This window comes from Agelaius tricolor, unplaced genomic scaffold (assembly GCF_023055355.1).
Source record: "Agelaius tricolor isolate 1412-34295 unplaced genomic scaffold, bAgeTri1.0.p SCAF_11, whole genome shotgun sequence".
Classification (NCBI taxonomy): Eukaryota; Metazoa; Chordata; class Aves; order Passeriformes; family Icteridae; genus Agelaius; species Agelaius tricolor.
In genome coordinates, this window is record NW_027269271.1 from 2,675,031 (window position 1) to 2,702,049 (window position 27,019).

Here is a 27,019-nt window from a genome sequence, read left to right on the forward strand (position 1 = left end):
GTCATCATGACTGAGCAAGGCAGGAAGAAGTTCATTTATTCTGATAATGGAAAAAAAAATTCTCTTTCTCTGAAAGATTCAGGTGTTCTGTGGCTGCTCTCTCACTGCGAGTCCTTTCTATTGGAAAAAAGTATCCTACATAGCATAGTTTCTATTTTAACCTTATGTTATACCCTAAAACTATATTTAACACGCTACTAAAAAATTAATACAGCATCACTTTCTAACATAACACATATAATATTCATTTTAATATTTGCGAAAAGCCAATCATAAAATACACATCTTTCACACTTTCAACCCAAACCATTCTAGGATTCTGTGATTCTGTGAACAGCCTGTAAGTGCATCTCACCAGGAGGCACTTTCTGGGATCAAATATTTAGGAATATTTCTGCCTGCCCTTTACCAGGTGCTGTTGCTGTCTCACACACCCCTTGTACAGGCAGCAGAGGAGTACAGCATTCTGTGATTCACAGGGAATCAAATCTCCCATTGCTCGTGTGTGTAAAATATTCATGGAAGGGATGGCATATGGCATATGAAGTGCATTAATGAGGCCAGTGCAATGACAGCAAGGATTTGGCAGACAAATTGACTTTTATTGAGGCTCCAGCAATTACACCTGGAGCAGCAGAACTAGACCAAACCCATGGGTTGTAATGGAGTGAGGAGACCTAGAAAGCAGAAATACAGAAAAGGAAACAGGGCAGGCAGGGAGGGGCAGGTTTGTGCCTGTCCTTACGTAACAGTTTGCTGCTGGTGACAGAAGTGCACTGTGGGATTACAGGGGCAGAGTGGAGTGGAAAACAGGGAAAGGAAAAAATCTACCGCCCTTAAATTAAACACAGCATGCAGAAAGGGAAGAAGACAGCGAGTGAGGTGTGAGCTCAGACAGCAAACAACCTCTCTGAGCCTGGGGACAGGCACACAAGGAAAGCAGAGAGCTACCTGTGTGCAGGTGGCTGTGTCAGACGTCACTGGGAGGTGGGAAAAGTCCCAGCACCGTGTCCAGGGGATTTCCTGCCACATCAGGGCCAAACTGAGCACTGGATGTCAGCAAAACAGGATTCAGAGCCATCTGGGAGACAGGGATGGAGCTGAGGGTGGATGTTTCTGTTTGGGGTGAGCAGCAGGAAGATGCTGACAGCTGGTGATGCAGAAGGATTTGTGATATACAGAATAAATTCTTCCCTGTGAGGGTGGTGAGGCCTGGCACAGGGTGCCCAGAGAAGCTGTGGCTGCCCCATCCGTGGAAGTGCCAAGGCCAGGTTGGACAGGGCTTGGAGCAACCTGGGATAGTGGAAGGTGTCCCTGCCTGTGGCAGGGGGCTTGGAATGAGATGAGCTGTAAGACCCCTTCCAAGCCAGTGCATTCTGTGATTCTGTTTTATTTTGTGCCACCTCGTGCAGTTCCCTGTGCTGTGTGCCATCCTCCACCCTCTCTCCCTCTCTTTAGAGCTCCCTGACTTTCCTGGCTGTGAGATGCATCAGCATCTATCAAAGCAGTATTTTGAAATCGTTTCTCAGATGCTGCTGTGGGAAATTATTCACATGGTATCACTTATTGATACTGAGTGGGGTTTTTTGGCAGATGCAGGTCAGGAGGAGATGGTCAGTGAACCATGAACCTCTTTTCTCTGCAGGGTCCATGCTTTGAACTGGAGGTAGAGGTGACAACAGGCTCTTTGTAATTTCATCCTGTCACTTTGAATCACACGGGGATCCTTATCAGCAGATCCTTTTTACAGACAACACACAGCACATTACCCTCAATGGTATTTCCTTTTCAAAACAGCATTCTTGTGCTTTGATCAACGTGTAAAGGACAGATGAGAGTTGGGTGCAGTCTGGTTTGATCTACCAGCCTGGGATATGAGAAAAAGGAAGGCATTTGCATAATACATCGCACTGGTTTCACGAGTCAGGGGCTGGTGTAGTCCACAAACATTCTAGATATAGAAGTGGTAATATTTATGGAGGCAACCTTGAAACCAGATTAGAGAGACACGTAATCCCTGTAGGTTTCACATACTGAAGTCTCCAAGCCTAAACTGAACAAAAGGTTCAGTTGCTTTGCACAGTGTGCTAGTGACCAGCAGCCAGTAAAAGGGTGTGTAAAATTCTCAGTTTTGAGGAAAGGTGCCATCTGAAACTAACTGGGACTTGCATTTGGTTCACTTCTAGGTCACAGCCCTGGCCTGGTTTTGAAAGAGCCATTAACCTGACCTTTGCAAGTTCTCCTTGTGCTCTGTATAAAAGCACAGAGTCTTGGGTATCCTTAGCTCAACCCACTCCAAGAGGCATTTACTTCTCCTTCCCCTGCAGGTGTGTCAGCTCCAGCCACATGTCCAGTGGTCAAATGGACAAGTCCATTTTCCCCTGGAGGTGAAATGCCATGATGGGCATCTTCCAGAGAAGCTCAAGCTGGGCAGCACAGCCTGAAACAGCACAGCAGAGGGTTTGGACTGTCCCCAAGCAGGGCAGCAGTGATGGCAGGCAGGAGGAGAACCCAGGAACCTGGAGCTCTCTCTCTCCTGAGGGGGTTTTGCCATCCACATAGAACTGTGTGTCAGTGTTGGGGTAAGAAAGAAGAGCTGTGAATAGCTCCTGGGTCCCAGTGGGGTGTGCAGGAGCTGTGCCCATGTCCAGTGCTTGGAAACTGGCACAGGGCCATGGAAATCCACGGGAACTCATCCCTGCAGGAAGTTCTCATCCATATATAGCACTTCCTTCCCTGGCAGGGGCTGCATGCAGTGCCAGTCTCCCCTGGCACTGCTGGAGAGGAATTGGGAGCAGTGGGCAGAGGGGTCAGGGCTGCTGAGGGGATCCTCTCTCACATCCTGTGGGATGGGGGACATGGCACCTGTCTGCAAACATCTCCACACCTGCTTTGCTGTGTTGAAGTGGGAAGTCAGAAACCTGAGTGAGAGTTCTGATCCTCTCTGAACAGGGCTGGGAGGAACCTTGGGGCATTGCTTGGGCTGGCTCCTGCCCCAAAGCAGGATCAGCACTATTGAACACTTTCCATACAGGAGCATGTCTACTGTTTTTTCTTTATTTTTTTTTTAATCCTCAGATTTAAAAGTCCTTACTCTCCTTAAACAACCTTTTCTATGATTTAACCATTTTCAACCCTAGAAAATGTGCCTGAATTCTCTTTGTAACAGTGTTCAGCTGGCAACATTTTGTTTTAGTCCCTAAGGGTAAAAGAAACGTACTCCCTTTCTGTTTGTGGCAGCCTTTGATGTATTTGGAAATGGTTATCATGTCCACACAGCCTTGCAGCCCAGCAGATGTTGTATTGCACTAAATAGTTATTTAGTTGTTTGCAGCAGAGACCTTCCCCTGACTAAACATGGATGGGTCCTGCAGTCCTACAAAGCCAGACCCTGGGCTGCTCCTGAGTCCCCATGGAGTCTCTCCACCAGGCCTCACCTTTCTCTAAGCACGACACCTGTGGATGTTTCTATGCCCCAATGGGATGTTTGCCTTCTTCACAGGGCATCACCAATTGATTCTTTGATCCACTCGACACCAGATCTTTATCTGTAAAAGGCCTGGCAAACCAGCAGGCTGCTATCTCACATTGTCATGGGTCATATCACATTTGTCTGCGTGGACTTGCACCCTACGTATTGCCAATCCTTTTTCCATTTCGTTGAGGTCATTTTGACTTTGAATCCTGGCCTCCAGAGCACTCATAGCTCTTCCCAGACAGATCCTATTTGCCAAAGACACAAGCATAACTTTTATTCCTGGATTTGGGTCGTTAATAATAATAATAATAATTTATGAGTGCTTTGCAGGACCAGGGCCTGGGTGGGAGAATCACAGGGTCATTACAGTTGGGAAAGACCTCCAAGATCACCAAGTCCAACCATTGACCCAGCATTGTTCACCATGAAACAGCGTCCCTAAAAGCCACATCTGTGTGATTCTTGAACATTTCCAGGAATGGTGATTATTCCACCATTTCTCTGGGTACTCTGTTCCAACACCTGACCACCCTTTGGGTGAAGTAATTTTTCCTAATATCCAACCTACCCACCCAAACCTAGGAAAAAGTTTAGGGTATTTCCTCTTGCCCTGTCTCTTGTTACACGGGGGAAAAATGCTGACCCTCACCTGGCCACAACCTCCTTTCAGGTGTAGAGCAATAAACCTCCTGCTGAGCCTCCTTTTCTCCAGGCTGAGCCCCCCCAGCCTTCCTTCCCCATCTCTGTTCCCTTCTCTGCACACACTCCAGCCTCTCAATTTCTTTCTTGTCGTGAGGGGCCCAAAACTGAATCCAGTTTTCCAGGCGCGACCTCAGCAGTGCCCAGCACAGGGGGACGGTCACTGCCCTGGTCCTGCTGGCCACACTGTTGCTGATGCAGGCCAGGATGCCCTTGGCCTCCTTGGCCAGCGTGGGACACAAATAATGGAGGTTCTGCCGGGGGCCACCGTGGTGTGGGATGAAGCGGAGTGGCCGGAGAGAGGAAGGGAGCGGCTGCGGGGGCAGCGCGGGGTTCAGGAGCAGCGCGGGGCCCGGCGCCTTTGTCCGCGGCCGGGCGGGCGGGCGGGCGCGCTGAGGGCGGCGGCGCGGTGCGGGCCCATGTGGCCGCAGTGCCGCCCGCCGGCGGGCTGGGCCGGAGCATGTGCAGCTGCGGCAGCACCTGGCAAGGAGCCGCAGCGCCGGGGATGTGAACCAGGCGGGGAGGAAGGCCCTTGACTCATCAGATAAATCCAGCCCCGCACGGCTGAGCGAAGGCGGAGGAGGCGCGGCGGTGAGCCGGGGAGGATGGCGGGGGACAGCGAGCAGCGGCTGGAGGAGCAGGGGCAGCCCAGCGGCGGGGAGCCCTTCCTCATCGGGGTCAGCGGCGGCACGGCCAGCGGCAAGGTGCGGGGGTCGGCGGGGGAGCTCCGCGGGGCGGCCCCTCCAGGCCGGGCCGGCGGCCACATGGCAGCGGCGGCGGCGGCTCCGAGCGGCCGCCCCGCCACGTGCGCTGCTCCGCGGCCCGGCCGCGGGCCCGGGGCCGATGGAGGAGCCGGGGCCGCGGCTGCGGATGGAGCCGGCTGCCCGCGGAAGGATGGTCCGGGGCAAGGAGCGCGGCCGCCGAGGCCTCTGGCCGGGCGGCGGACGGAGCCCCGCGGACACGTGGAGGGGGTGCGGGGTGGATGCGGGATTTACTCGCTCCTTCTTTCCGGCCCGGACCTTGTGTCCCTCTGTGGCAGCGGGCAGGGCCGGGAGCTGCTGTGCGGAGCAAGGGTGGCCCCAGCTCGGCCGGGGCAGAGGCGGCATCTCCCTCCCCTCCAGAATCGTTCCTGTGGTCCTGCAGTCAGCGCTTCCCCCGTTCCCCTTCACCCGCACCGACCCCAGCCAAGTGCTGCCCGCCCCGCAGGGCACCTCGGGGGCGATGCAATTCTTTAATTTCCACCCCCGTCGGTCGCGCATGGGGGTGCCCTTCTCTGCCCAAGTTTAGGGTAGCAGGAGCGGGGGTTCTGCAGCAAATGCTGACTCACAGCGGCAGAAGGACCTCCTGGCTGCTGTGCCGGGAGGGGCTGGCCCTTGGCAGCGGCAGGTGGGAGCGGGGCGAGGGCTGCGGGCACGGGGCATCGCCCGCCGGGGCAATGCGGGTATTGCCGGCAGGCTGCTACACCCAAACTGCAGCGCACGGCAGCCTTGCGCCTTTTCAGCGTTTTATTTTCCTTCTTTTATGCAGTGTGTCCGTCTGAATTTGTTTAACCTCGCTAGGTCACTTTCTTTCTTAATAGGAAAAGAAAATAGCTTTTTTTTTTTTTTTTTTCCTGCTTATTTAAGAGCAGTAAAAGCAGCTCCACAGCTCATCAGCACTCGTATGCAGGGCAGCACATTCTAGCTGTATTTTGGAAAGGATGAATAGATTTGGAAGTAGCTCTGTACCTGTGAAATATTTATTGCTGAGGAAACTGAATGTGGGCTGGCACAGTAGAAGGATGAGCCTGAGATCTGCGGGCTGATCTCCGGGGGATCCCTCCTTCTCTTGAAGGCATAAACCAAGTGCTGTACCTCAGCCCAGTGTTTTAAGCATGTGTCTCTGAGCACCTTATTGATTCTTGGACTGCTGTTGCTGCTGCAAGGGGGAAAAATCCAGCTGTAACAGGGGAGGGATGGTGAGAGAAAGGATGCAATCTCCTCCGGTGGGAAGCAAAGCTGGATTGTTCTTGCAGCACAGCTCCTGGTGACTCAAACACGCTGGGTTTGTCTGTTCTCTGATGCGTGGGTCTGCCTCTCTGTAGTTGTCCCAATAACATCGCGTCTGGCGCTGCTGAACTGTTATGTCTCTGAACACGGTGTCTCAGGCCCACAAGGTAAAAGCAGTGATTACAGTACAATGCACCACAGTGGTGCTCGACTTCAAAGTGAAAATGCTCAAGAGCAGCAGGCTGCCTTAGGAAAAAAATAGGGAAATAGTCCTTTTCTAGCAAGGGAGATGTACTAACTGGCTTTTCCTGTCTCTCAGCTTTGATTTCTCCCCCTCCAGTGACTGCTGAAAACCTGTGTGCAGTGTTGCCTGTTGAAGGGAGTCCAGCAGATCACTACAAAGTTGGTGGGAAAAGGCCGCAAGAAATATGCTGGCAAAAAACCCTAAGAAACAGGAAAAAATGACCTGGGACGTGTGCCCAAAGCTCCTTAGATTCACATTTGGTGTGGCTGCAAGGCAGGGATGTGGGGGCTGTCCCTCACCTGACTGGTGGCAGTGGCCTGTGCCGGGTGCTGCAGCACACGCTGGGAAAGCAGCAGTGGGGCTGATGAGGTTCGCTTAGCTAAGGACTTGCCTGCAGCCAAAATCCAGCCCAGGGGCTGCTGTGCTGGTGTGCTGGCTCTGGGTGAAAAGTGAGTGCTAGCAGGGGAGTGAAGCAGGCACCTTTCCCAGTGGGAAAGTGACAAATCCATCCGACTGACCTCGACACCAATTGGGGGTTGTTGTCCCAACACACCCCTTTGGCAGCACACCAGGCCGAAGATAAGGGAGGGAATTTGCCTTCCAAGGCCCCCTGCAGCTCCTCCCACTGCTGCTTTTGGGTTTGCCATGGGGACAATAGGCTCCACAGTCCCCTCCATCCCTCTTGGTGCAGCAGCAGGGTCAGGCTGTGGAAGGATGGGATTGTGTTTTGTAGCTGGCCATGACTTGTGTGCCATGGTGCCCTGGGGAAGGTGGTGTTGGAAGCAACCAGCCTTTCCAAAAAGCTGGGATTGTTTGGATAGTGTTCCTTAAATCTGTGAGAACTCAAATTCAAAGGCTGAGTGCTCTTTCCCTAGTGAGCAAAAGAGGCTTGAGCAACTTTGCCCACTCAAACAGAGGTAGAACCCTGAGTGCTTTCCTGGTTTTTGGCTCTGGGAAGAAAGCTGGACTGTGCTGGGAGCTGCAGAGGCCCTGAGCAGTCTGGGATGTCACAGCCCCAGTGAGGGCAGTGCAAGCTGCACAGTGGCTGGTTTGAGTCAGCTCAGCTGGGACAGGCTCTTCACAAAAAAAGAGCTGTCCCCTGAAACCCAAGCACGGTGCAGTCTGGGCAAAGCGTGCTGTGCTTTCCTGGGCTGGAGATCACTTGGCATTAAGACCCCCATCCTTCCAAACATGAAGAGCACTGCAACTGCCTCATTCCCTCACAGCAATTCCCAAGGCTTGTTGTCACATTTTCTTTCACCCTGTCTGTTCTCAAGTGTTCTGCTGGAGTTTTTGTTCCCTCTTACACCCATGGCCTTTGTGCTAAGAGCTCCTTCCCTTTCTCCTGCAAGACATTCCTGACCAGCAAGGACTCTGCAGAGCACAAGGCAGGCAGCCAGGCTGCAGGCTGGAGGAAAGTTCAGCAAACTGGCTGCTGGGATGAGCTGGGAACTGTTGGGATACCTCCTAAAGCTCTTTGTGTCCTCACTTCAGCTTAGCTGCTGGGACCTTGCAGCTCTGCCAGCAGTGCCTGGAGCAGCTTGCTCCCAACAGCAGCATCTGGTGCTGGGGTGGCTGCAGGGGTGGTGGGGACAGCTCTTGGAGCTCAGGCTGAAGCATTAATTGTCCCCACGTGTAGAGAGGTGCTGATTGCTGCCTTCCAACAGGAGCTTGTGAGAAATGACAGATTGCTTTGGTTGGCTGCTCATTGCTCAGATGGCAGTGAGGGCTGAGGATGGGTGCCACTGCAGCCCTGTAGTTACATCATTTGGATCTTGAGTTAGCACATCAAGTTCCCAGTGTCTGTTTGAACATGCAGCCTCAGAGTTTCCAGCCTGCAGAGCACCAAGATTACAGCCTTGTCATCAGCCAGGTGTGCTCTTCACTGACTCCACCACACTGGCAAGGCTGGCTGAGGCTGCAGGAGTGAGCCAGCCAGGAGGCTGGCATTGCCCAGCCAGGGTGGCACAGCAGCGTTGGCCCCCAGGGAAGGAGTGCTCAGAGCTGCATGGGGCAGCTCCATCTCTCATGGGATGGAACCTCTTCTGTGCCAGAGCTCAGCCCACCAAGGGCAGAGGTCCCCCACAGCTGCCTGGAGGTCGCTGCCACAATGTCACCACCCGGATGGCTGGCACAGAAGGCCAGGGGAGATCCGGGAATGACTCCCCCACGGGACAGGGACTAACAGGAATTGCAGCAGCCCTGTGCCGGTTCAGCACCATTTCCTGGTGACGTTGGTTTGTGGCTGGCAGGAGCCCTGCATCACAAGGTCTGACTAGTTAAACACTGGTGTCAACGTGTGCTAGAGACTCATCAAACTTTCTAGTAGAACGTTGCTGTGTGCCAGCCCTGATCTGACTGATCCACAGGGCGTTTTGATGGGTCAGCCCTTTCCTGCTACTGATGGAATATGTGCTCATTATGGAGCCTGCTTACCACAGTCCCGTGGGCTCAGCCAGCTCTGGGCTGTGGAGTTTGCAGCAGGGGCTCGAGAAAAATATCCTGTGCCTAAAACCAGAGGATTGGGAGGGATTGTGTTAGAGGGTTTGTTTTCCTCCCTGCATGTAATCTGTGTTTAGAGCCTCTGTGTGTGCCTGTTTATGCTCCAGCCTGGGATTGCTGATCACATGCACAGTGTCCCAGGGTGAGTGAATAGAAACCTGGCTGTCCCCCTCCTGCTCTGCTTGGCCTGTGCCTCACAAAGGGAAAGGCAGGATGGTGAACCTGCCTGGGAATGCTCTGGCTGGAGGGCCAGGCTTTTGGTTCAGGAATACCTAAGTTTCCAGTCCTGGTGTTGCCACACATATATGCTCCCATTAGGACTGGAAAGGATGGTGTGGGTCATGAACTGGCTGGCTGCAGTCACAGGCATTTGATAGATGCTCTGGGACCCTTCCCAATTTGCTGTCTGTTCTGTGTGTCATCCCAGTCCAAACACTTCCTGGTAGATTATAATCACCATAACCTTCAGGAAGAGACCAACATCTGTAACTCATGTGCTGCAGGAGATAAGGGCAGCATGCCACAGAGGACAGCAGAGAAATTAAACAAATAATTACAGTGGTTCCTTATGTTTGATCTGAGGGAAAATCCTGTCAGAGCACAAAACTGGAGACTGTTTTATCCACAGAGGTGTGATGAGGACACCCCAAGCAGGCTGCTGCAGCTGCAGAGCCATGGCCAGCTCCTGCCAAGCCAGTTCCCAATCAGATCCTGCAGGAAGGGTGTTATGGCACTGATGTCCCTGGAGATAACCTCTCCAGGGCTCCTCTCCCTGCTGGGGTGGGACTGCTGCAGTCTGTCCTGGCTCCTGGTTGTGCCCTGGGCCAAGGGCATTGCTCTGCTGGGGAGGACTGTCCTCATGAGCAGCAGCCTGCAGTGGTGGCAGGAGGCTGTGCCTCACTTGCCACACTTTTGGCACAGCCCTTTTCCTCCTCCTGAGGGATCTGGCAGCTTCAGTGTTTCTTTAGGGCTGGAATCACTTGATCTGGCTAAGTCACTTTTGCTGGGTGTCTCATTTAGAGTCCCTGGGAAAAGGGGAGGGACTCCCTGCAGCTGGAATGGGACCATCCCTCTGCAGTGCTGGGTTCCTTGGGGATGGACAGGCTGCTCTCAGCATGTGGCTTTTAGCATCTCCACCTGCACAAGGTTTAGGAGTTCCTGCCAGCCCAGGACAGGCCTTGCCCTCCTGGGGCTGGAGGCATCGGCTCTGTCCTGGCCCCTTCTCGTGGTGGTTCCTGGTGGGTGACAGTGGCACTGTCCATCAGCTTTCTCCTTAACACCTATCAGAAATTGTACTAATTCACTGATCAGAGCTACCCAGGAGGGACTGTGGGATAATCTGCATAATAATGTCAGGGAATTAGTCAACTCCTGAAGAATATCTGAGCAGCTGGCTAAAGGCCATGAGTGAATGTGAATTAAATATGTAATTAATGTATTCCAAATAAATGTTAGAGATAGGCCTCCAAACACCCATCTGTCGAGTTTCTTCCCCTGTGTACCACCTCTCTCCTTTTGGGAAAATATGTTGGATTTCTTCTCCAGGTGCCCTCTGCATCTTCCTAGCAGAATAAAGCTGTACTTCTTCCTTGAACACTGGCTGTTTGTGTGCTTGGTTCAGGGGAGGAGCCCTGCAAGGGGAGCTGCAGCTGCTCCTGCTCAGGAATAACCTCTTGGAGCTCTGGCTGGCGTGGGGCTATGCTGATACCTTCCTCTCCCTGAGCTGGGAGCTGTGGGCTGCTTTGCACAGCTTTCCCAGGGAGCAGCTCGAGCACAGAGCCTGGGGGAGTGCAGCTCCAACCTGGAGCTGAGTTCCCCTTGCTCTGCAGCGTGTGGGATTTTGTGACCCATGGCAGGAGCCAGGATCCCTCCTGCCCACCTGCTTGGAAAGTCCTGCTTCAGTTCCATGTGGCTACATGGGAAAGGTCTGCTTGGCAACCACAGAGGCTGCTATATTTAGTTTGAACCAAGTTCTGGAGGAGGGGAAGCGCTCTCCTTGTGCTTGAGAAAGCATCCTGTTGCCTGGAGTTTGCTGCAGCTGAATCACCAGCAGCGTTGGCTTTGGCTCGTGGCAAGGTGTGCATGGATGAGGTGGGTATGGAAAGGGGCTGAGCAGAGGCAAAAAGCTCTGGCACAGCTCTCATAGTCCTGCAGATGAGTTGTGTCATGTAAGGCATGGCTAGTGATGGGCTTCAAACCTTCCAGCTTGTGTACTGGCAGCAAGTCACCTTTCTCAAGGCATCCTCTGCACTCCTGGGCTTCCTGGAGAAGAAGCAATTGTCTTCTTCCCTGGGAGAAGCAGCTAGGAATCAGCAAAAGAAGGAATCTGAGCCCAGGCTGCCCCTTCAAGTGGCTGCTAAGTGCCTGTTGTCAGCATGTGTCCCTTGCATCCAGACTGAGGCACACTGGCACAGGACTTTGGGGCCCCAAAACCTGGCTGAGCTCATTTCCAGTTATTATTGATGGATCTTTTCACAGTCACACATGGATGTGTGCAGCTTTGGGAGAAAAGGGTTTAAGCAGGGAATGTGTCATTTATTTGGGGGGACATTTCCTGAGGCTGGGAGTTTCTGTTCCTGTTGTGTAGGGGAGTTTCCAAGCCGTGTGTTTCTGGTTTTTCTTCCTCCTTAACAGTGGGTGTTTATCAGCCAAGGGGGAAAACTGCATGTCCAGCTGTAGGAGTTGTTCACATTGGCATCAGGGACATTGTTGTTCCTACCACAAATGATAGTGAAAAAAGGAAAAACCTTCTCTTGGACCTCACTGAGGTTCAGGGCCCTACAAAGGAGAGCTGAACCCAGCCCTGGAGTGGACTGAGGCAAGCTGAACATGCTCTGTCCCCCACTGTCCCTGTGTCCTGCTGCACTTAATGCAGTTATAATATGTGAGCAGTGCCCACACCTGCAGGACCAAGGTGACGAGTGTCCCTCTTCCCAGAGCCAGGAGGTGACATCCCTGCTCAGCCAGGCAGTATGGTGTGCTGAAACTGAGCTCGGTCCTGAGAGCAGGATGTCCCTATGCTTGTCTTTCTCCACCACTTCTGCCAGCTCTCCAGAGCCCACCAAGGACAAGGGAGGGGTCCACTGTGTCTGCCAGGTTGCTTTTTCCAAGAGGCACCATCTGCCCCCGAGCCCTGGATGGCAAATGCAGCTGGGATCCAATCTGTTCCTGGTCTGGAGCCTGGAGGGAGGACGTGTTCCTGTCTCCAGCTGCTTTGGGGTACTTTCTCCTTGGGCTTTTCTCACTCTCAGGTGTCTCAAATTGTGAGGGGTGGAGCTAGAGGGTGATTTTCAGAGCTGGTGGAGGCTCTTCTCCACCTTCCAGAGTCCACAGACCAGAGATTAGTGGGCACAAGGCAGAAGGAAGACTGGCATCATTTGTGATGATTTTATTGCCAAGACACATGCTGAGGTCCAAGGGGAGAGAGTGAATGCAAATCCATGTGCTGCTTTCATTGATTCAAAGGAAAGGAGTCCTGCTCCCTCCCCTGGGCTGGCAAAAGCAGTTTCTGGTGCAGATCCACGTGGAACCTGTGGCTCTGGGGATCTGTCTGGGTGGCTGTGCTGAAGGACAGTTTATTCCTGATGGCAGAGGGCCTGGGAAATTTGGTGTCCTGGGCAGCTGTAGCCAAGGCTGAGCCCTGCTATGCTGTGTCCTGTTGCTGCATGGGCAGGCAGTGGTGTCTGGGGGAGTGAGCAGCCAGGAAAGGTGGAAGAGAGGAACTGAACACACCCCCTGGTTTTGCAAAACCTATGGGATAGAGCTGGATAAACAGTAGGATTGAGGCACTCCCCAATCCAGAGAAGGATTTGGGGAGTGGGAAAACAGAGGAAAAGGAGAGCAGGCTCTGGCTTTGCCTGCCTGTGTGCAAGGGCAAGTGACTGGCAGGGCTTTGTTCTGGGTGGGAGCAGCTTGCTACAGGGCAGGGCTGCCAGCCTGGCTTGGGAGGCAGGACCTGCCTGCTGGGAGAGGCAGGAGAAGAAGGTGGGATGCTCAGGAGACCCCATCCCTGAGCCATAAACCCAAGCTGGTGCCCAGGGCTGCCCGGAGTGCTGTGGGTGAGCTGGAGCTGGTTCTCTCTGCAGCAGAGCTGTGAGTGAGCCTCTCCAGCCAGGCTGGGCATGACTCACAGCCCAGTGACCACAGCCAAGGCAGGTCAGCCTGGCCTGCAGGGAGGAACAATCTCTGGAGAGGGGAATGCTGTCAAATCTTCCACTTCTCAGGCAAACAGCCTTGCCCTCTGCCTGCTGGGGTGAGCTCTGCTAGGCATGCACTCCCCTCCCTGCTCCCTCTCACCAGTGCTGCCTTCAGCACAAAGTTTCCAGCCAGGTATGGAGCGGATGGCTGAGCCATCCAGGAGGCAGGAGCATGGAAAGAGCCCCTGGCAGGCTGGGGTAGGCAGGCTGGGGCAAGCACTCTGCTCTTTGCAAGGCACAGGGCTCAGCAGAACGCTTGTGGTGACCAGGGCCAGGAGCAGCTCAGCTGGGCACAGTGTGATTGCTTGAGTGGGAGAGCTCCCTCTGGCACAGGAGCTGCTTTGCCTGGGCAGTGGTGCCATGGGGCAGGAGCACAGGCAGTGGCTCTCTCTCTGTGGCAGGGGCAGTGGCTTTCTCTCTGTGGCTGGGACAGTGGCTCTCTGTGGCAGAGGCAGTGGCTCTCAGTGGCTGGGGCTGTGCCTCTCTCTCAGTGGCAGTGACAGTGGCTCTCTCTCAGTGGCAGTGACTCTCAGTGGCAGTGACAGTGACTCTCTCTCAGTGGCAGTGGCTCTCTCTCAGTGGCTCTCTCTCAGTGGCAGGGACAGCGGCTCTCTCTCAGTGGCAGGGGCAGTGGCTCTCTCTCCATGGCTGGGGCAGTGCCTCTCTCTCAGTGCCTCTCTCTCAGTGGCAGTGGGTCTCTCTCAGTGGCAGTGGCTCTGTCTCAGTGCCTCTCTCTCAGTGGCAGGGACAGTGGCTCTCAGTGGCAGGGGCAGTGGCTCTCTCTCAGTGCCTCTCTCTCAGTGCCTCTCTCTCAGTGGCTGGGGCAGTGCTGGCTGCCAGGCAGCGATGCAGTCACCACCAAGCACTGCCATGACTAAGGAGCAGGGACTGCAGCAGGCTCTGGGCTTGTCCCCCGAGCTGTGCTCTGTGTCCTGTGGCAGTGGTGGCCGTGCCCTGGTGCCAGCAGAGCCGGTGCCAGCCGCCCTGTCCCAGCCTGCTCCGTGGGCAGTGCCAGGTGCCCGCTCCCCGTGCCAGCAGCCAGGCCCACGTGGCTCCTCAGCTGCTGACTCTGCAGTGCCCCAGCCTCCCGTGCCAGCAGGCACCAGGATGTGCTGGCTCCTCCCAGCCCTGGCAGCTGTGGCACAGATCCCTGGTAAAGTCCCATGGGCTCTCCTCCTCATACCTTCCCATCCTGGGCTTTGTTTGCTCTCCCTCGTGCTGTGGTGGGGTTTCTGGGCTGGAGCAGAGCTGGGGGAGCCAAGATTGCTTTCTCAAGGAGAAATGCCCCACGGGGAGCTGCCTGGCAGGCTGGAGTGCCTGGGGCCCCATGGCATGTGGCTGAACCCAGGCAGGAGCCAAGTGTTTTTCTGCTGCCACTTGTGCCCAGAATAGGAGCTGTGGGCAGGCTATAGGGGCGGAGGAGAGGGTGGCAGGCAGCAAACCTGGTGCTGCTGTCACACTAAAGGGTACCATGGTGATGCCTCTGGAGCACTTCTCCCTTGGTGGCTTTGGGAAAGCCACAGACTCTTGGCTGGAGGTGCAGCAAGCAGGCAGGGATGTTACCTGGAGACATCCTCTGTCACAGACACGTTTTATGAAAAATCCTTTTGTTAGGGTTTTTTCTCCTGAGAAGCTGAGAGACCTCAGAGGAAAAGAAAAACAATAATTATCTGCTGCTGTGGGATGCAACAGGTGCATCTGGGATTGGTCTCATGTGGTTGTTTTTAATTAATGGTCAATCACATTGAGCTGGCTTGGACTGTCTGGTCAGTCATGAGATTTTATTATCATTCCATTCCTTTCCTTGCAAGCCTTCTGATGGAATCCTTTCTTCTATTCTTTTAGCATAGTTTTAGTATATAATTTTCTTTTAATATAATATATATCATAAAATAAATAAATCAGCCTTCTGAAACATGGAGTCAAGATTCTCATCTCTTCCCTCATCCTGGGACCCCTGGGAACACCACCACAATCCTCCCTGTGCTGCTAAGATGTACCCTGCTGCTGATGTGCTTCCTTTGCTATTCCTTTCCCAGTCCTCAGTGTGCTCCAAGATTGTGCAGCTGCTGGGCCAGAACGAGGTGGATTATCGCCAGAAGCAGGTGGTGATCGTGAGCCAAGACAGCTTCTACAGGGTCCTCACCTCGGAGCAGAAGTCCAAAGCACTCAAAGGCCAGTTCAATTTTGACCACCCAGGTGAGTGGAGAGCAGCCCTGTGGGGACAGGGACAGAGTGGGACCCCCAGATGCAGCAGCAAAGAGCCTGCATGGACACTGGGGCTCTGAATCCTCATGGGATGGCTTAGTTCAGCTCTTGTGGCTGGGACCACCTGTGTGTCATCCCCCCATCTCTCTTAGGAAGGAAGTGGGGTGGAGTGTTTAGGATGAGAAAGAGCAGGTTATAAACCCTCAAACATCTTAAGAGCCTCCTCTTCCTGCAAAAACATCTCCCAGTTTAAACAAGGTTTTCATAGAATTGTAGAATCATTGAATAGTTTGGGTTAGAGGGGACCTTAAAGGTCATCTTGTTCCCATATCCTTCACCTAGAGCAGGCAGCAGAGGAACAGATTGGTTTTTGGTGCAGCTGAGTCAGGCCCAGGGAGATCTGGGCTGGCAGAGTCTCTGGAGCCAGCAGCTCCCTGTGCCTCCTTCAAGGAGGGAACCAGCTGTGCAGCTGCTCTGCAAACCCTTCCAGCAAGGGGCCCTGCCCTGTTACCACAACAGGGCCTCTTTGAACCATCTCTGGGCTCTGTGGGGAAATTCCAGAGCTGCTGTCCCTTGGTCCCCAGGAGGACAATGGCCAGAGGCAGTGAGCCCTGAGCAAACAGAGCCCTGTCTGTGTGGCAGCTCCATGCTGGAACACTGCTGCAGTCTCTGTCTGAGGGCTGGAGCCCTGGAGGAGATGCCTTCCTGTGCCTGGGCTGGCAGCACTGCTGCACAAGGACAGTATTGATCTCTGCAGGCCACATCCCAGGCTGCTGCAGGGCCACAGAGCTCTGTGGCTCTGGCACAGCTGGGCCTTGCCTGGTCCCTGGGGAGGTGCAGGGCTTTCCTCCCTGTGTGTCTGTGCGTCTGTCTGTCCCCAGTGTGAGGTGCCAACGACTCTGGCTTGGGCAAAGCTCAGCATCTGGTGGGTGGGAGAGGTTGCAAAGCTGCCTTGGGTAACGTTTCCTCTGTCCTCAGATGCCTTTGACAACGAGCTGATCGTGAAAACGCTCAAAGAGATCACAGAAGGGAAGACGGTCCAGATTCCTGTCTATGACTTTGTCTCCCACTCCAGGTCTTAACAGCTGCTCCTGCCTTGCTGTGCCTCTGCTAACGTCCTGTGGCAGCCCTGCCCTGCCCTCCCCAAACTCCTGCCCTCTGCTTGGGTGCCTAACCTGCCAGCACAAAGTTTCCATCCTAACTCCCCCAGCCCCGGGTTAGAGCATCCCAGGCAGATAGAGGCACAGGCTTAGGGTCTGGAAAGCTGTGTATCCATCCAGCAACGTCCAGGCATCAGTGCTGGGGGTTACAACCCTCTCTTCTCTTCCCCATCCACACCTCCTCTCCCCATAAACTCAGTGTTTGCAGCTTTAACAAGCACTCCAGCCTCAAACACCGTGGCAGTGCCAGGAAAGGAGGAGGACAGCAATTCCTGTACCACTCCCCTTGCCTGTGTTCAGCTTGTTTTTGCATGCCCGTGTTGGTCATAGATGATGTTGCTCTGTTGTGTTTCCCACAAAAGCTCTGTGCTGTCAGGGAAGTGCTGCCTGCTCCCTAGGGAAGCAGAGCTGGCCATGCAGGTTCCCTTGCATAGGCTTTCCTGGGCTTTTTAGTTTGGCACATAACCCTTTTGAGCAGCAGCTGGCCCAGGTAGGGGGAGAAGGGCTGGTGTGCTTCCTGCTTTGCCATTTGTCCTTCCAGGAAGCGTACGTATGCCTTGGATTCCCTCCGTGGCGGTGGGGTAGGTCTGCCCTCTGCTCTCCCTCTGCTCCCCTGTGCTCCAGTGCTGTCCCAGGGTTGGAGCAGTGCTTTAGGAGCACTGCTGTTTCCCCCACACCTCTGTTTGTGCTGGCCAGCCTCCCCCAGCAGCAGGGTCTGACTGTGCTCTCCGTGCCAGGAAAGAGGAGACGGTGACGGTGTACCCTGCTGACGTGGTGCTCTTCGAGGGCATCCTGGCCTTCTACAGCCAGGAGGTGAGGGACCTGTTCCGCATGAAGCTCTTCGTGGACACGGACGCCGACACCCGCCTGTCCCGCAGAGGTGAGCGGGGACACAAACACCCCTGACTGCTCTGGGACACAGGCAGTGACAGTGAGCGGGGACAGAAACACCCCTGACTGCTCTGGGACACAGGCAGTGACAGTGAGCGGGGACAGAAACGCCCCTGACTGCTCTGGGACACAGGCAGTGACAGTGAGCGGGGACAGAAACGCCCCTGACTGCTCTGGGACACAGGCAGTGACAGTGAGAGAAACGCCCCTGACTGCTCTGGGACACAGGCAGTGACAGTGAGAGAAATGCCCCTGACTGCTCTGGGACACAGGCAGTGACAGTGAGCAGGGACAGAAATGCCCCTGACTGCTCTGGGACACAGGCAGTGACAGTGAGAGAAAGGCCCATAACTGCTCTGGGCACACAGGCAGGTGGCAGTGAGCAGAGCAGAGCTGGCATAAAGCTGTGAAGAGCTGGAGAGTTTTTCCTGCCCAGTGCAGAGTGTCACTAGGGCAGCTTGTGGCTTGCTCTGTGTGTGTCTCTTGGGATTCAGTGGGATTTCTGCTGCCTTGGCTGGGATTCCTCCTTTGATCACTGCTGAGTGTGCCGTGTCCTCGCACGGCCCCGTGGCACCAGCCCAGTGCCAGCAGCTGAGCAGCAGCTGCTGCCAGTCAGCAGATGCCAGCAGGGAAGGGAGGGCACAGCAGAGCATCTGGGCAGTTCAGTCAGAGCCTGATAGATCCACCCAGGACCTGGGCTGTGGGTGTGCTCTGAGGATGGCATTTGGGCCATGGTGTCCACCGTGGGTGCTGCACATGGGGAGTCTGGTTGTACATTTGTGCAACCCAGTGTGGAGCCTCTGTGTGGCACCTGGCTTTGGGGGCAAAGAGCCCTAGAAACCAAAGTACCCCTCTCCAGGACTCCCAAGTCCTGCTGGCTTGGCTGTGGGGTGCCAGCTGATGTGTGGAGGGACACCCACACTGCAGGGCCTGCATGACTTGAGATGTTCTTTGTTTCTAAGCAGCTTTGAGGGGTGGGGTCACTGATGCAGCACCTCCCATGTGACTAAAAAACCGTTTGGGGACTCTTGGGGCAGAATTCACTTCTGTCTGAGCTATTGCTACCCCTGGCTGGCTCTGACAGGCTCCACAGGGTGCCTGGGGATGCAGAAGATGACTGAAGAGGAGCAGTCCCTGCCAGAACTCTGCGCTGTGATGAGGGCAGCGTGTCTCAGTGCGTCAGCTTGGGACTGTGTGTGCATGTTCCACTCTGCAGTGGAGCTGGTCTTGCCTGCCCTCCTGCTGTCAGACACATGCAGAGCCTCCTCAGCTGCTGGGATGTCATCAGCACTGATGAACATCTCCTTTTTACCAATCCCTCTTGACCCTGCCCACTGTTCTTGCATGACTCACCCAGGGAGGTGACAGCACAGTCAGTTGCAGGGAGATGTATTAGCAGGTCACAGATATGCAGGGTCCCAAAAGGTGAGCCCTGATCCCTTAAAATGCTGTGCAGGAGCTCAGGGCCACACCCAGCCACAAGGTAGGACACTGTGGTGGTGACAGTGACCCCAGCCAGCAGCTCAGCCCCACACAGCTCCTGCTCAACCTCCCCTGGTGGGAGAGGATCAGAAGGGTAAGAGTGAGAAAACTGGTGGGCTGAGACAAAGACAGTTTATGAAGTAAAGCAGAAGCCACAAGGCAAGCAAAAGGAGGAATTTGTCACCACTTCCCGTGGGCAGGCAGGTGTTCAGCCATCCCCAGGAAAGCAGGGCACCATGGGGTGTGATGGGTATGTGGGAAGACAAATGCCATCACTTTGAATGTCTCCTCTCACCTTCCTCCTCCTTCCCCCAGCTTTCCATCATCATGTGGGACATGCTTTGGGTCAGTCAGGGTCAGCTGTCCCAGCTGTGTCCCCTCCCCCACTGCTGGGGTGGGGTGAGAAGCAGCAAAGGCCTTGGATCTGTGTGAGCAGTGCTCAGCAATAACAAAAACATCCCTGTGTTATCTGCGCTGTTTTCAGCACAAATCCAAAACACAGCCCCACACCAGCCACTGTGAAGAAATTTAACTCTGTCCCCACCAAAACCAGCACATTCTCCAGCCCTTACTCCAAACCACTTAAATCAGGCTCAGGTCCCACAGCCTCCAGTCCAGTCTCATTCCCCACCTTTGGTGTTTCACACAAATATCAATCCCCTATTTTATGGAACAGATATGGAACCCCTGTAACAGATCTGAGTGTCCACTGAGTTAATTTAGCCCCTGACTTTGGGCTCCATCTGTCCTAGTGGTCATTCAGGACAGGAGAAGGTGGTGTGGAGTTATGGGGTCACTGCTGTGCTCACACTGCTCTTGTGAGCCTTGTGCTTCTCCCACCCACCATCAACCACTTGCAAAAGGGCAGCTTTGCTGATGGAGGTGCTGCTGTCTCCTAGTTACTGCAGCTCATTGTTCTCCTGCTAGGAATCTGGCCATTTCCCTGCCATCAGCAGTTGGTAGGACCACTGCAGCATCAAATCTGTTTACTGCATGTCTGCCTGTCATTTCTGGGAAAGGAGAGCCTGTGTGAGAGGTGCCAAAGGTATAATCATGTCCCTGGAACGTAGCTGGAGGCAACTCATTGCCAAAGTTGGGATCTTGTGTTGTGATGTGGCCCTGAGTCATCTCTCTGTCCCAGAAGCCCTAAAGGGTTGCAGCAGTTGGGTTTTCAGCTGGGCAGCAGCAGGAGGTGAGGTTGCTGGAAGTGCAGCTGGCAGCTCAGTTAATCAGTAGTGCTGGGGCTCAGTGTGTGCAGCTCACACTGTGCCCATCTCAGCACCTGTACCCAGAGGTTCTGCTAGCAGAGTGCAAGGGGCAAGCTCTGCCAGGTGCCTCAGACAGGGATCCATGGGGCTCAGGGACCTCATTCTGGCTGAGCTCCCTCTCTGCCCTGTCCTTGGCCAGTTTCCCTAAAAAAGAAACCAGGTCCAGTGTCACATACATGTTTTGGATCCAGTTGGAGTTTGGACCTGCTGGCTTCAGAGAGGTGCCAGTCTGTCCTTGGGATATTTGCCTGCCCTGCCAGCAATCCCTCAGGACAGGGTGTGTGGTTTTACCCAGGACCTGCTGCTTTGGGGCCAGGTACCAGCAGCAAGTGTTTGACCCGTGTTTGTGTGTGGGGTGATTATCCTGCCCTGGGAAGAGGCAGGAGAGCTTTGCCTTGTCAGGACCAGCCCCTGCCCAGCTCATAGGCCTCCTGCAGCCCAGCAAATAAGGTGTGGGAGCTGGGAAACAAGAGTGTTATATTTTCCCTGCCTCTTTTCCAGTGTTCTTCAAGCTGGGGCTCGCTCCTGCTCTCTGAAGAAGCTGCTGCTGGTTCCTGGAGCAGGCAGGGAGCTGGCACCCATCCTGCTGCCAGCCTTTTCCCCCATCACTTCCCCCTGCAGGGCTGTGAAAGGCCACACTGTGAAGCTGCTGGCCAAGGGCAAACAGAGCCATGGGGGCAGTGCCAGAGCAGCAGTGTCCTGGCCCTGAGAGCACACAGGCAGTGGCTGCCCAGCAGGTCAGGCAGGCTGGCAGGGCAGTGCTGTGCCTTGGCTCTGCCTGGGACACGAGGGAAGGCTCATTCCAAAGCCAGTGCCAGGCACTCACATGCTGGGGAAAAGCCAGCAGCCCCCTGGGGACAGCCAAGAGCTGTGTGCTCAGCCACAGGGCTGCTTTGGCTCTTCCCTGAGGGTTGAATTCCTGCTGAACTGGGCCACTTGTCCACGCTGAAGTGGCGTCAGACTGGGGATGGCACTGGCCCAAACAGCTCATGCAGACAGGGTGGAAGGCCTGAGTGGCAGAACAAGCAGCAGGCCAGTCTGCTCTCCTGCCTTTGGGCTTCCTCCTGAGCTGAGCCCCTCACCTCTGGTTCTTCTGCCAGCTGGGGACAGCACAAGGAGCCTGGCAGAGCTGTGCAGGTGGATGAGCTTTACTCTCCCCACATCTGAAGATTGGAATTAAACTGCTTTAATGCGTGTGTATGGCTGAACCCCACTGATTTTCTACTTTTTGGGCACCTCTGCACTGGAGTGGCAGAGAATGCCCAGTCAGGCAGGACAGAGTGACAGGAGGGAGGCAGAGTCTGAGGCTGGGAACACTCAGGACTGGGCTGGCATGGTTACAGCTGGAATGTGCATGCAGAGCTGAGAAGGGGGCCAAGAAAAGCCCTTGGCCAGGTCAGCCAGCCCTTGGCTCCCAGGAAAACTTGGAAGCAGGTTAAAAGCATGGAGCTGGGCTGGGATGTGCTCAGACACATGGACAGCAGCTTCCAGGAACAGAGATCTCAGGCAAAATATCCAAAGGCCAAAGGCTGTACTTATTGAAGGGAAAGGGGATGGAGAGAGTTGTGCCTCAGCTCCTGACTGTGCCTTCCACCTTCCCCTCAGTGCTCCGAGACATCAGTGAGCGAGGCAGGGACCTGGAGCAGATCCTGTCTCAGTACATCACCTTTGTCAAGCCTGCCTTCGAGGAGTTCTGCCTGCCGGTGAGTCAGGGGACTGCACCCATGAGGCTGCTGGAACAGGAGCACTTGGTGCCTGCCCAGCGCTCAGATCTGCCCCCTGTGCCTTCCTCCCTCTCTGCAGGCTCTGCCAGGGCAGGCTGTGATGGGGACTGTTTATACAGCCACTGCCTTCCTGGTGAGATCACCCTTCCCTTTGGGAAGGCAGCATGGCCAGAGGAATCCCTCCCTGGGCAAAGGCTCACAAACCTCTGGGCAGCTCATCCTGCCAGGGAGGATCCTTGGCTGTATTTAGCTGGGGAATGGGAGGTCTCTGCCCCCAGGCAGCATTTGCTGTGTCTGCCTCCTCTTTTGGGCTGTGCTGCCTGCCCTTTTCACCCTGCAGTGCTGCTGGCTTCGTGCTTGGGAGAGCAGGGCAGCTTCTTCCTTCTGTCTGTGCAGTGGGATGTGGCCTTGCAGGTTGCATTTCCTGGCTGCTGAGTGGCCAGGGGGACAAGGCCTGCCTGGAGAAAGGAAGCTTCTTTGGGAGCTGATAACAGAGGCAAGGCTGCCTGGCAGACAGGGACAGCATGGGGGAATTTACTGCAGACTTGCATGGAAATAGCATGTTTGCAGCATCAGCCATTGTACACCTTTCCTGGCTCTCATGGAGAGCAGCCAGTGCCTTGCCTCTCAAGGCTTTTCAAGCAGATGTGGTATATGAGGAATTTTTTATTTTTATATGAGGATTTTTTTTATTATTCTGGAGGAAGTGAGCTAGCAGAGTCCTGAAACCTGGGAACTGCTGACCAGCACCACAGGCAGGAATTAAACTGTGCCTCCCACCTTAGGAGCATCCCTATGTCTGTCTGGTTAGCTCTGCCCCTTACCTTAAGAAGGACTGATTCTGTGCTGCAAGATCTTTCCCTGGCTGTTGCACAGCTCCCTTTTTTCAGTTTCACTCAGCTGTGGCTCTGGGGACCAATTCCAAAGCTCAAAAAGGCTTTTCCTGAGAGGCAGGTCCAGCTTGCAAGGCTCCTCTTCTAAATCCACAGTTTTTCAGAGCAGCAGATGCTGCATCAGGCTTTTCTGATGAAGAGTCTGTAGGAGAATGAAGTGTGAAACAAGGAGGGCACAGAGCTGCCTTGTTTCTACCCACAACTTTGCAATGGTCTGCTCCCACTTCCAACCTGGTGTTGGCTGAGCACCCACTGCTGCTGTTATTTGACTCCTAAAGCAGCTCTGAGCCAAGTGGTCCAGTACTGAAATGGTCCAGCATATCCTGGTGGGTTTTGATATGTCTGGAAGCACTTGGAGGTGTCAGGTGACACCCATCGCCCCAGCTGGCTTGGTGGGGCTTGGCTGTCAGCTGTAAAACTGCCACAAACGGGGAGGAGACTGAGACTGGCACCTGCAGGGGAATCTAGGTCAGGACTGGGGTCCTGAATCACACCTTTGCAAGTGGTGTGGTAGAGAATTCTCCCCCCTTCCCAGGCAGATCTGCCCAGGCATGCCAGCTCGTGCTCTTGGAGCAAGGCTGGGGTGGATTCAAGGAGAAGGATGTTCCCAAGAGCATCAGCTGCTGGAGTCCTGTGATTATGAGGCTTCTTAATAATTGCAGGTTTTGTTCAGGGTGCTTCTTACTGGCTTCTGTATGAGCTCATGAAAATGGAGTCAGGGCACAAAGCATGGCCCTTGAAACGCAGAGCAGAACACAAATAAGAGCATCCAAAATGTATTCTCAGCAATGACATCCCTCCCAGAGGGTCTGGGGAGGGCAAGGAGCTGCCCCAGGGAGCAGGGACAATGCCCCAGCCCGCTGTCTCTCCACTTTTTCCCTGTAACAAAGTGCTCTCTCTCCTCCCAGACCAAGAAATATGCTGATGTGATCATTCCCAGAGGAGCAGATAATGAAGGTAAGCACCCAGGCCTTGCTGCTCTGCCCTGGTAGCCAGACTTGGGCTGTTGCTGTTGCAGTGGAGTTAGGTTGGAGCTGCCCCAGAGGGGACTCAGGCCACTGCCTGAGAGCAGCACTGCCAAGAGAGTGCTGCTACCACAGGTGTGCCAAGATGAGCCTGTTCCCTTTGCTCCTACTTGGAGCATTATTGATTGGGAGTTTGTGTTCCTCTTAATGCCTCCAGGCCAACTCTTTGTTCATCCCACACAAAAGGCAATGTGCAGCTGGGTCAGCCAGGTTGGGGTCAGCCTGACTGTTCTGGCTGGGGTCAGCTGGAGTGTCCTGGCTGAGGTCAGCCTGACCATCTTGGCTGGAATCATCCTGGGCATCCTGGCTGGGGTTAGCCTCAGTGTCCTGGCTGGATTCAGCCTGGGTGTCCTGGCTGGGGTCAGCCTGAGTGTCCTGGCTGGGGTCATCCTGAGTGTCTTGGATGGGGTCAGCCTGACTGTTCTGGCTGGAATCAGTCAGAGTGTTCTGGCTGAGGTCAGCCTGATGGTCCTGGATGGGATCAGCCTGAGTGTTCTGGCTGGGATCAGCATCACCACCCTGGCTGGATTCAGCCTGACTACCCTGGCTGGATTCAGCCTGAGTGCTCTGACTGGATTCAGCCTGACCATGCTGGCTGGGAGCAGCCTGGGCATCCTAGCTGGAATCACCCTGACTATCCTGGCTTGAGGGGCAGAGGGCTCAGTCCTGGGGGGGAACAGGAGGGGACAGCAGTGGGGAGGGACAGCAGGGTCACAACCCTACCCTGGCTCTGATTTTTGTATCCATCCTAACGCCCTGTCTCCCCCTTTTGCTCGCAGTGGCCATAAACCTGATAGTGCAGCACATCCAGGACATTCTTAACGGAGGACTCAGCAAACGCCAGAGCAACGGGTACCTGAATGGCTACACTCCCCCGCGCCAGCGGCAGCCCTCAGAGTCCAGCAGCCGGCCCCACTGACGCGGGCAGAGCCGAGGCCAGCACGGCCCCTCTGTACATACTGTCCACTCGTTCCCCCTTATCTATTTAAGAAACCAGACGGAGACGAATGCCTTTCATTTTGTATGTTGGAGTTGCCCAACGAGAAGCAGCCGGTTGCTCGGGAGCCCGGACCACCCTCAGCTCCCGGCCTTGCTTGATAACTCCTCCAGCACGGATCCGGCTATAAACCTCTATAAATATAGAATTGCTCTATTTTTGCGTAAATGCAGAATAACGTAAAATTAATTGCTGTAAGGTATTTGCCAGGCTCAGTGTTGCTGGGAGGGACTGGGGAAAAGGGGATCCTAGGAGGTGTTGGTGTCAGGAACTTCACCTCAAACTCGGTAAGGAAGGAAGAACCGTGGTGGTGTCCATCCTGGGCAGCTTGAGTGTTACACCTGGCTTGGGTCTGTCTCTTCCTACCATTGCTGTTCAAGTCCAAGCAGCCTGGTTCTAGCTGGCAGGTGCTGCACAGTGCTTCTGGCAGCTGGGAGAATGATGGGGAATGATCGCCCTCTGTGTCTCTGCAGCTCCAAGTCTCAGCCTTTCAACAGAGTGTGGCCTGAGTGTTACACCTGGCTTGGGTCTGTCTCTTCCTACCATTGCTGTTCAAGTCCAAGCAGCATGGTTCTAGCTGGCAGGTGCTGCACAGTGCTTCAGGGAGAATGATGGGGAATGATCTCCTCTCTCTCTCTGCAGCTCCAAGTCTCAGCTTTTCAACAGAGTGTGGCCTGAGTGTTACACCTGGCTTGGGTCTGTCTCCTCCTACCATTGCTGTTCAAGTCCAAGCAGCCTGGTTCTAGCTGGCAGGTGCTGCACAGTGCTTCAGGGAGAATGATGGGGAATGATCTCCCACTGTCTCTGCAGCTCCAAGTCTCAGCCTTTCAACAGCATCCCGTTCTGTGCCTGACACCCCTTCCCACCACAGGTGTGGGGCTGCTGCCACACCCTCCAGTGAGGACCTGCTGGGTATGTGGCCATATAAACACAGCCTTTTTAGCAGTCTCAGTGCCTGGCTTGTGTGGATATATCTTCAGCCCCTCTGGAGCTTGGTGGCACTGTTAGTTGACCCTGGGCTGACCTGCCTGGAGGTTGGCTTGCAAGTCTGAGGTGTGTCCCATTCCTCACTTGCATGGGTTTTGCTCTTGTGTGGGGGATTCTGGGGTTTATGAGGTGTGGTTAAGGGACAACCAACCCCTTCTGAAAGAAAGGGGCAATGGCTGATCAAAGGCAGCTGCTGAGCTGCTTTTCAGAAGGGCTCAGCAGTGTGTAGTGGTCTCTGGGCTGCTTTGCCATCCTTGTGTGGGACATCCACAGGTCCCACCTGGGCAGTGTGAAACTGGGTGCCCAGCAGTCCTCTGCTCCCTGTTTGCAGAGCCTGCCTGTGTCCCTTTCACTGTCCTGGGGGAGGACACTGTCCCTGCAGTCTGTTGTCCCAAGGACTGCCCAGGCAGTGCCCTCCCTTGGCCAGGGTGAGAGTTAGTCTTGCCTAACCTGGTGGTGGTACAACAGCCATGTCCAGAGGGGCCTGGTGGGGTTGTACTGCAGATTTAGGGATGCCTGGAGAATCCCCCTGCAAGATGGGGCAGTGTGGCTGGGGCAGGGGCTTGGTGGGAGCCAGTGGAGGGGGTTTGGTGGGGTGGTAGCCAGCAAAGATCCTTCTGCCAGTGCTGCTAAGACTGACTTGCCCTGCCAAACCCAAAATTTCACGGGCATCCCACAAAGCTTGGAGCAGGGAGCCTTAGCCTTGCTCCATCATGGTTCTTTGAGTCTTTCCAGAGCATTGGCTTTGCTCTGTGGTTAACTGTTTAATGGACCATGCTCCATTGCTCTCCAGCCTGATGTGAGCTGGGACAACTTTGATCCTGGAGAGAACAAGAAAGGAAACACCTTCCCCCAGTGACTGCTGCTGGGGCACACTCATCCTTCTTGCTCTGTGATGAGGCAGCCTTGTATCCCTCTCCCTGTGTGCCAGCACTCCTCCAGGCACATCAGCTTTGCCATGACCAAGGGCTGATTCTGTGTAGGTAAGAGGGACCAAAGCTCTGCAGAACTGGTGAGGCTTCTCAGGGCTCATGCAGAAGACAAGGTAAAATACTGGCCTCCTCTCCCCAGTGAATAAAGACAATAAATGGATGCTGGTGTTGTTTCCTGTTTGGTGCTGATTGCAGTCCCAGGATAGAAGCAGGCTTGGCCAACCTTGTCTTAGTCCTGCAAGTCTAAGCCAGACCTGGAGCAAAGCTGCTGGCACAGATCAGTCCCTTGGTGAAGAAGGAGGCAGCAGCTCTGGCTTTTGGCTGGTTTTCCCCCCAAAAAACTCA

The 27,019-nt window shown here is 54.6% G+C and overlaps 1 protein-coding gene across 1 annotated transcript; it reads left to right on the forward strand.

Annotated features, from left to right (window-relative positions):
- The first annotated feature begins 4,577 nt into the window (after nt 1–4,577).
- Nucleotides 4,578–24,923, forward strand: UCK2 (uridine-cytidine kinase 2). The gene is made up of 7 exons (XM_071435816.1): nt 4,578–4,881; nt 15,147–15,306; nt 16,294–16,390; nt 17,213–17,355; nt 21,722–21,819; nt 23,642–23,690; nt 24,538–24,923. The coding sequence occupies exons 1-7, from the start codon at nt 4,783–4,785 to the stop codon at nt 24,675–24,677; spliced, it is 786 nt and encodes a 261-aa protein (XP_071291917.1). The 5' UTR covers nt 4,578–4,782; the 3' UTR covers nt 24,678–24,923.
- The last annotated feature ends 2,096 nt before the right edge of the window (nt 24,924–27,019 follow it).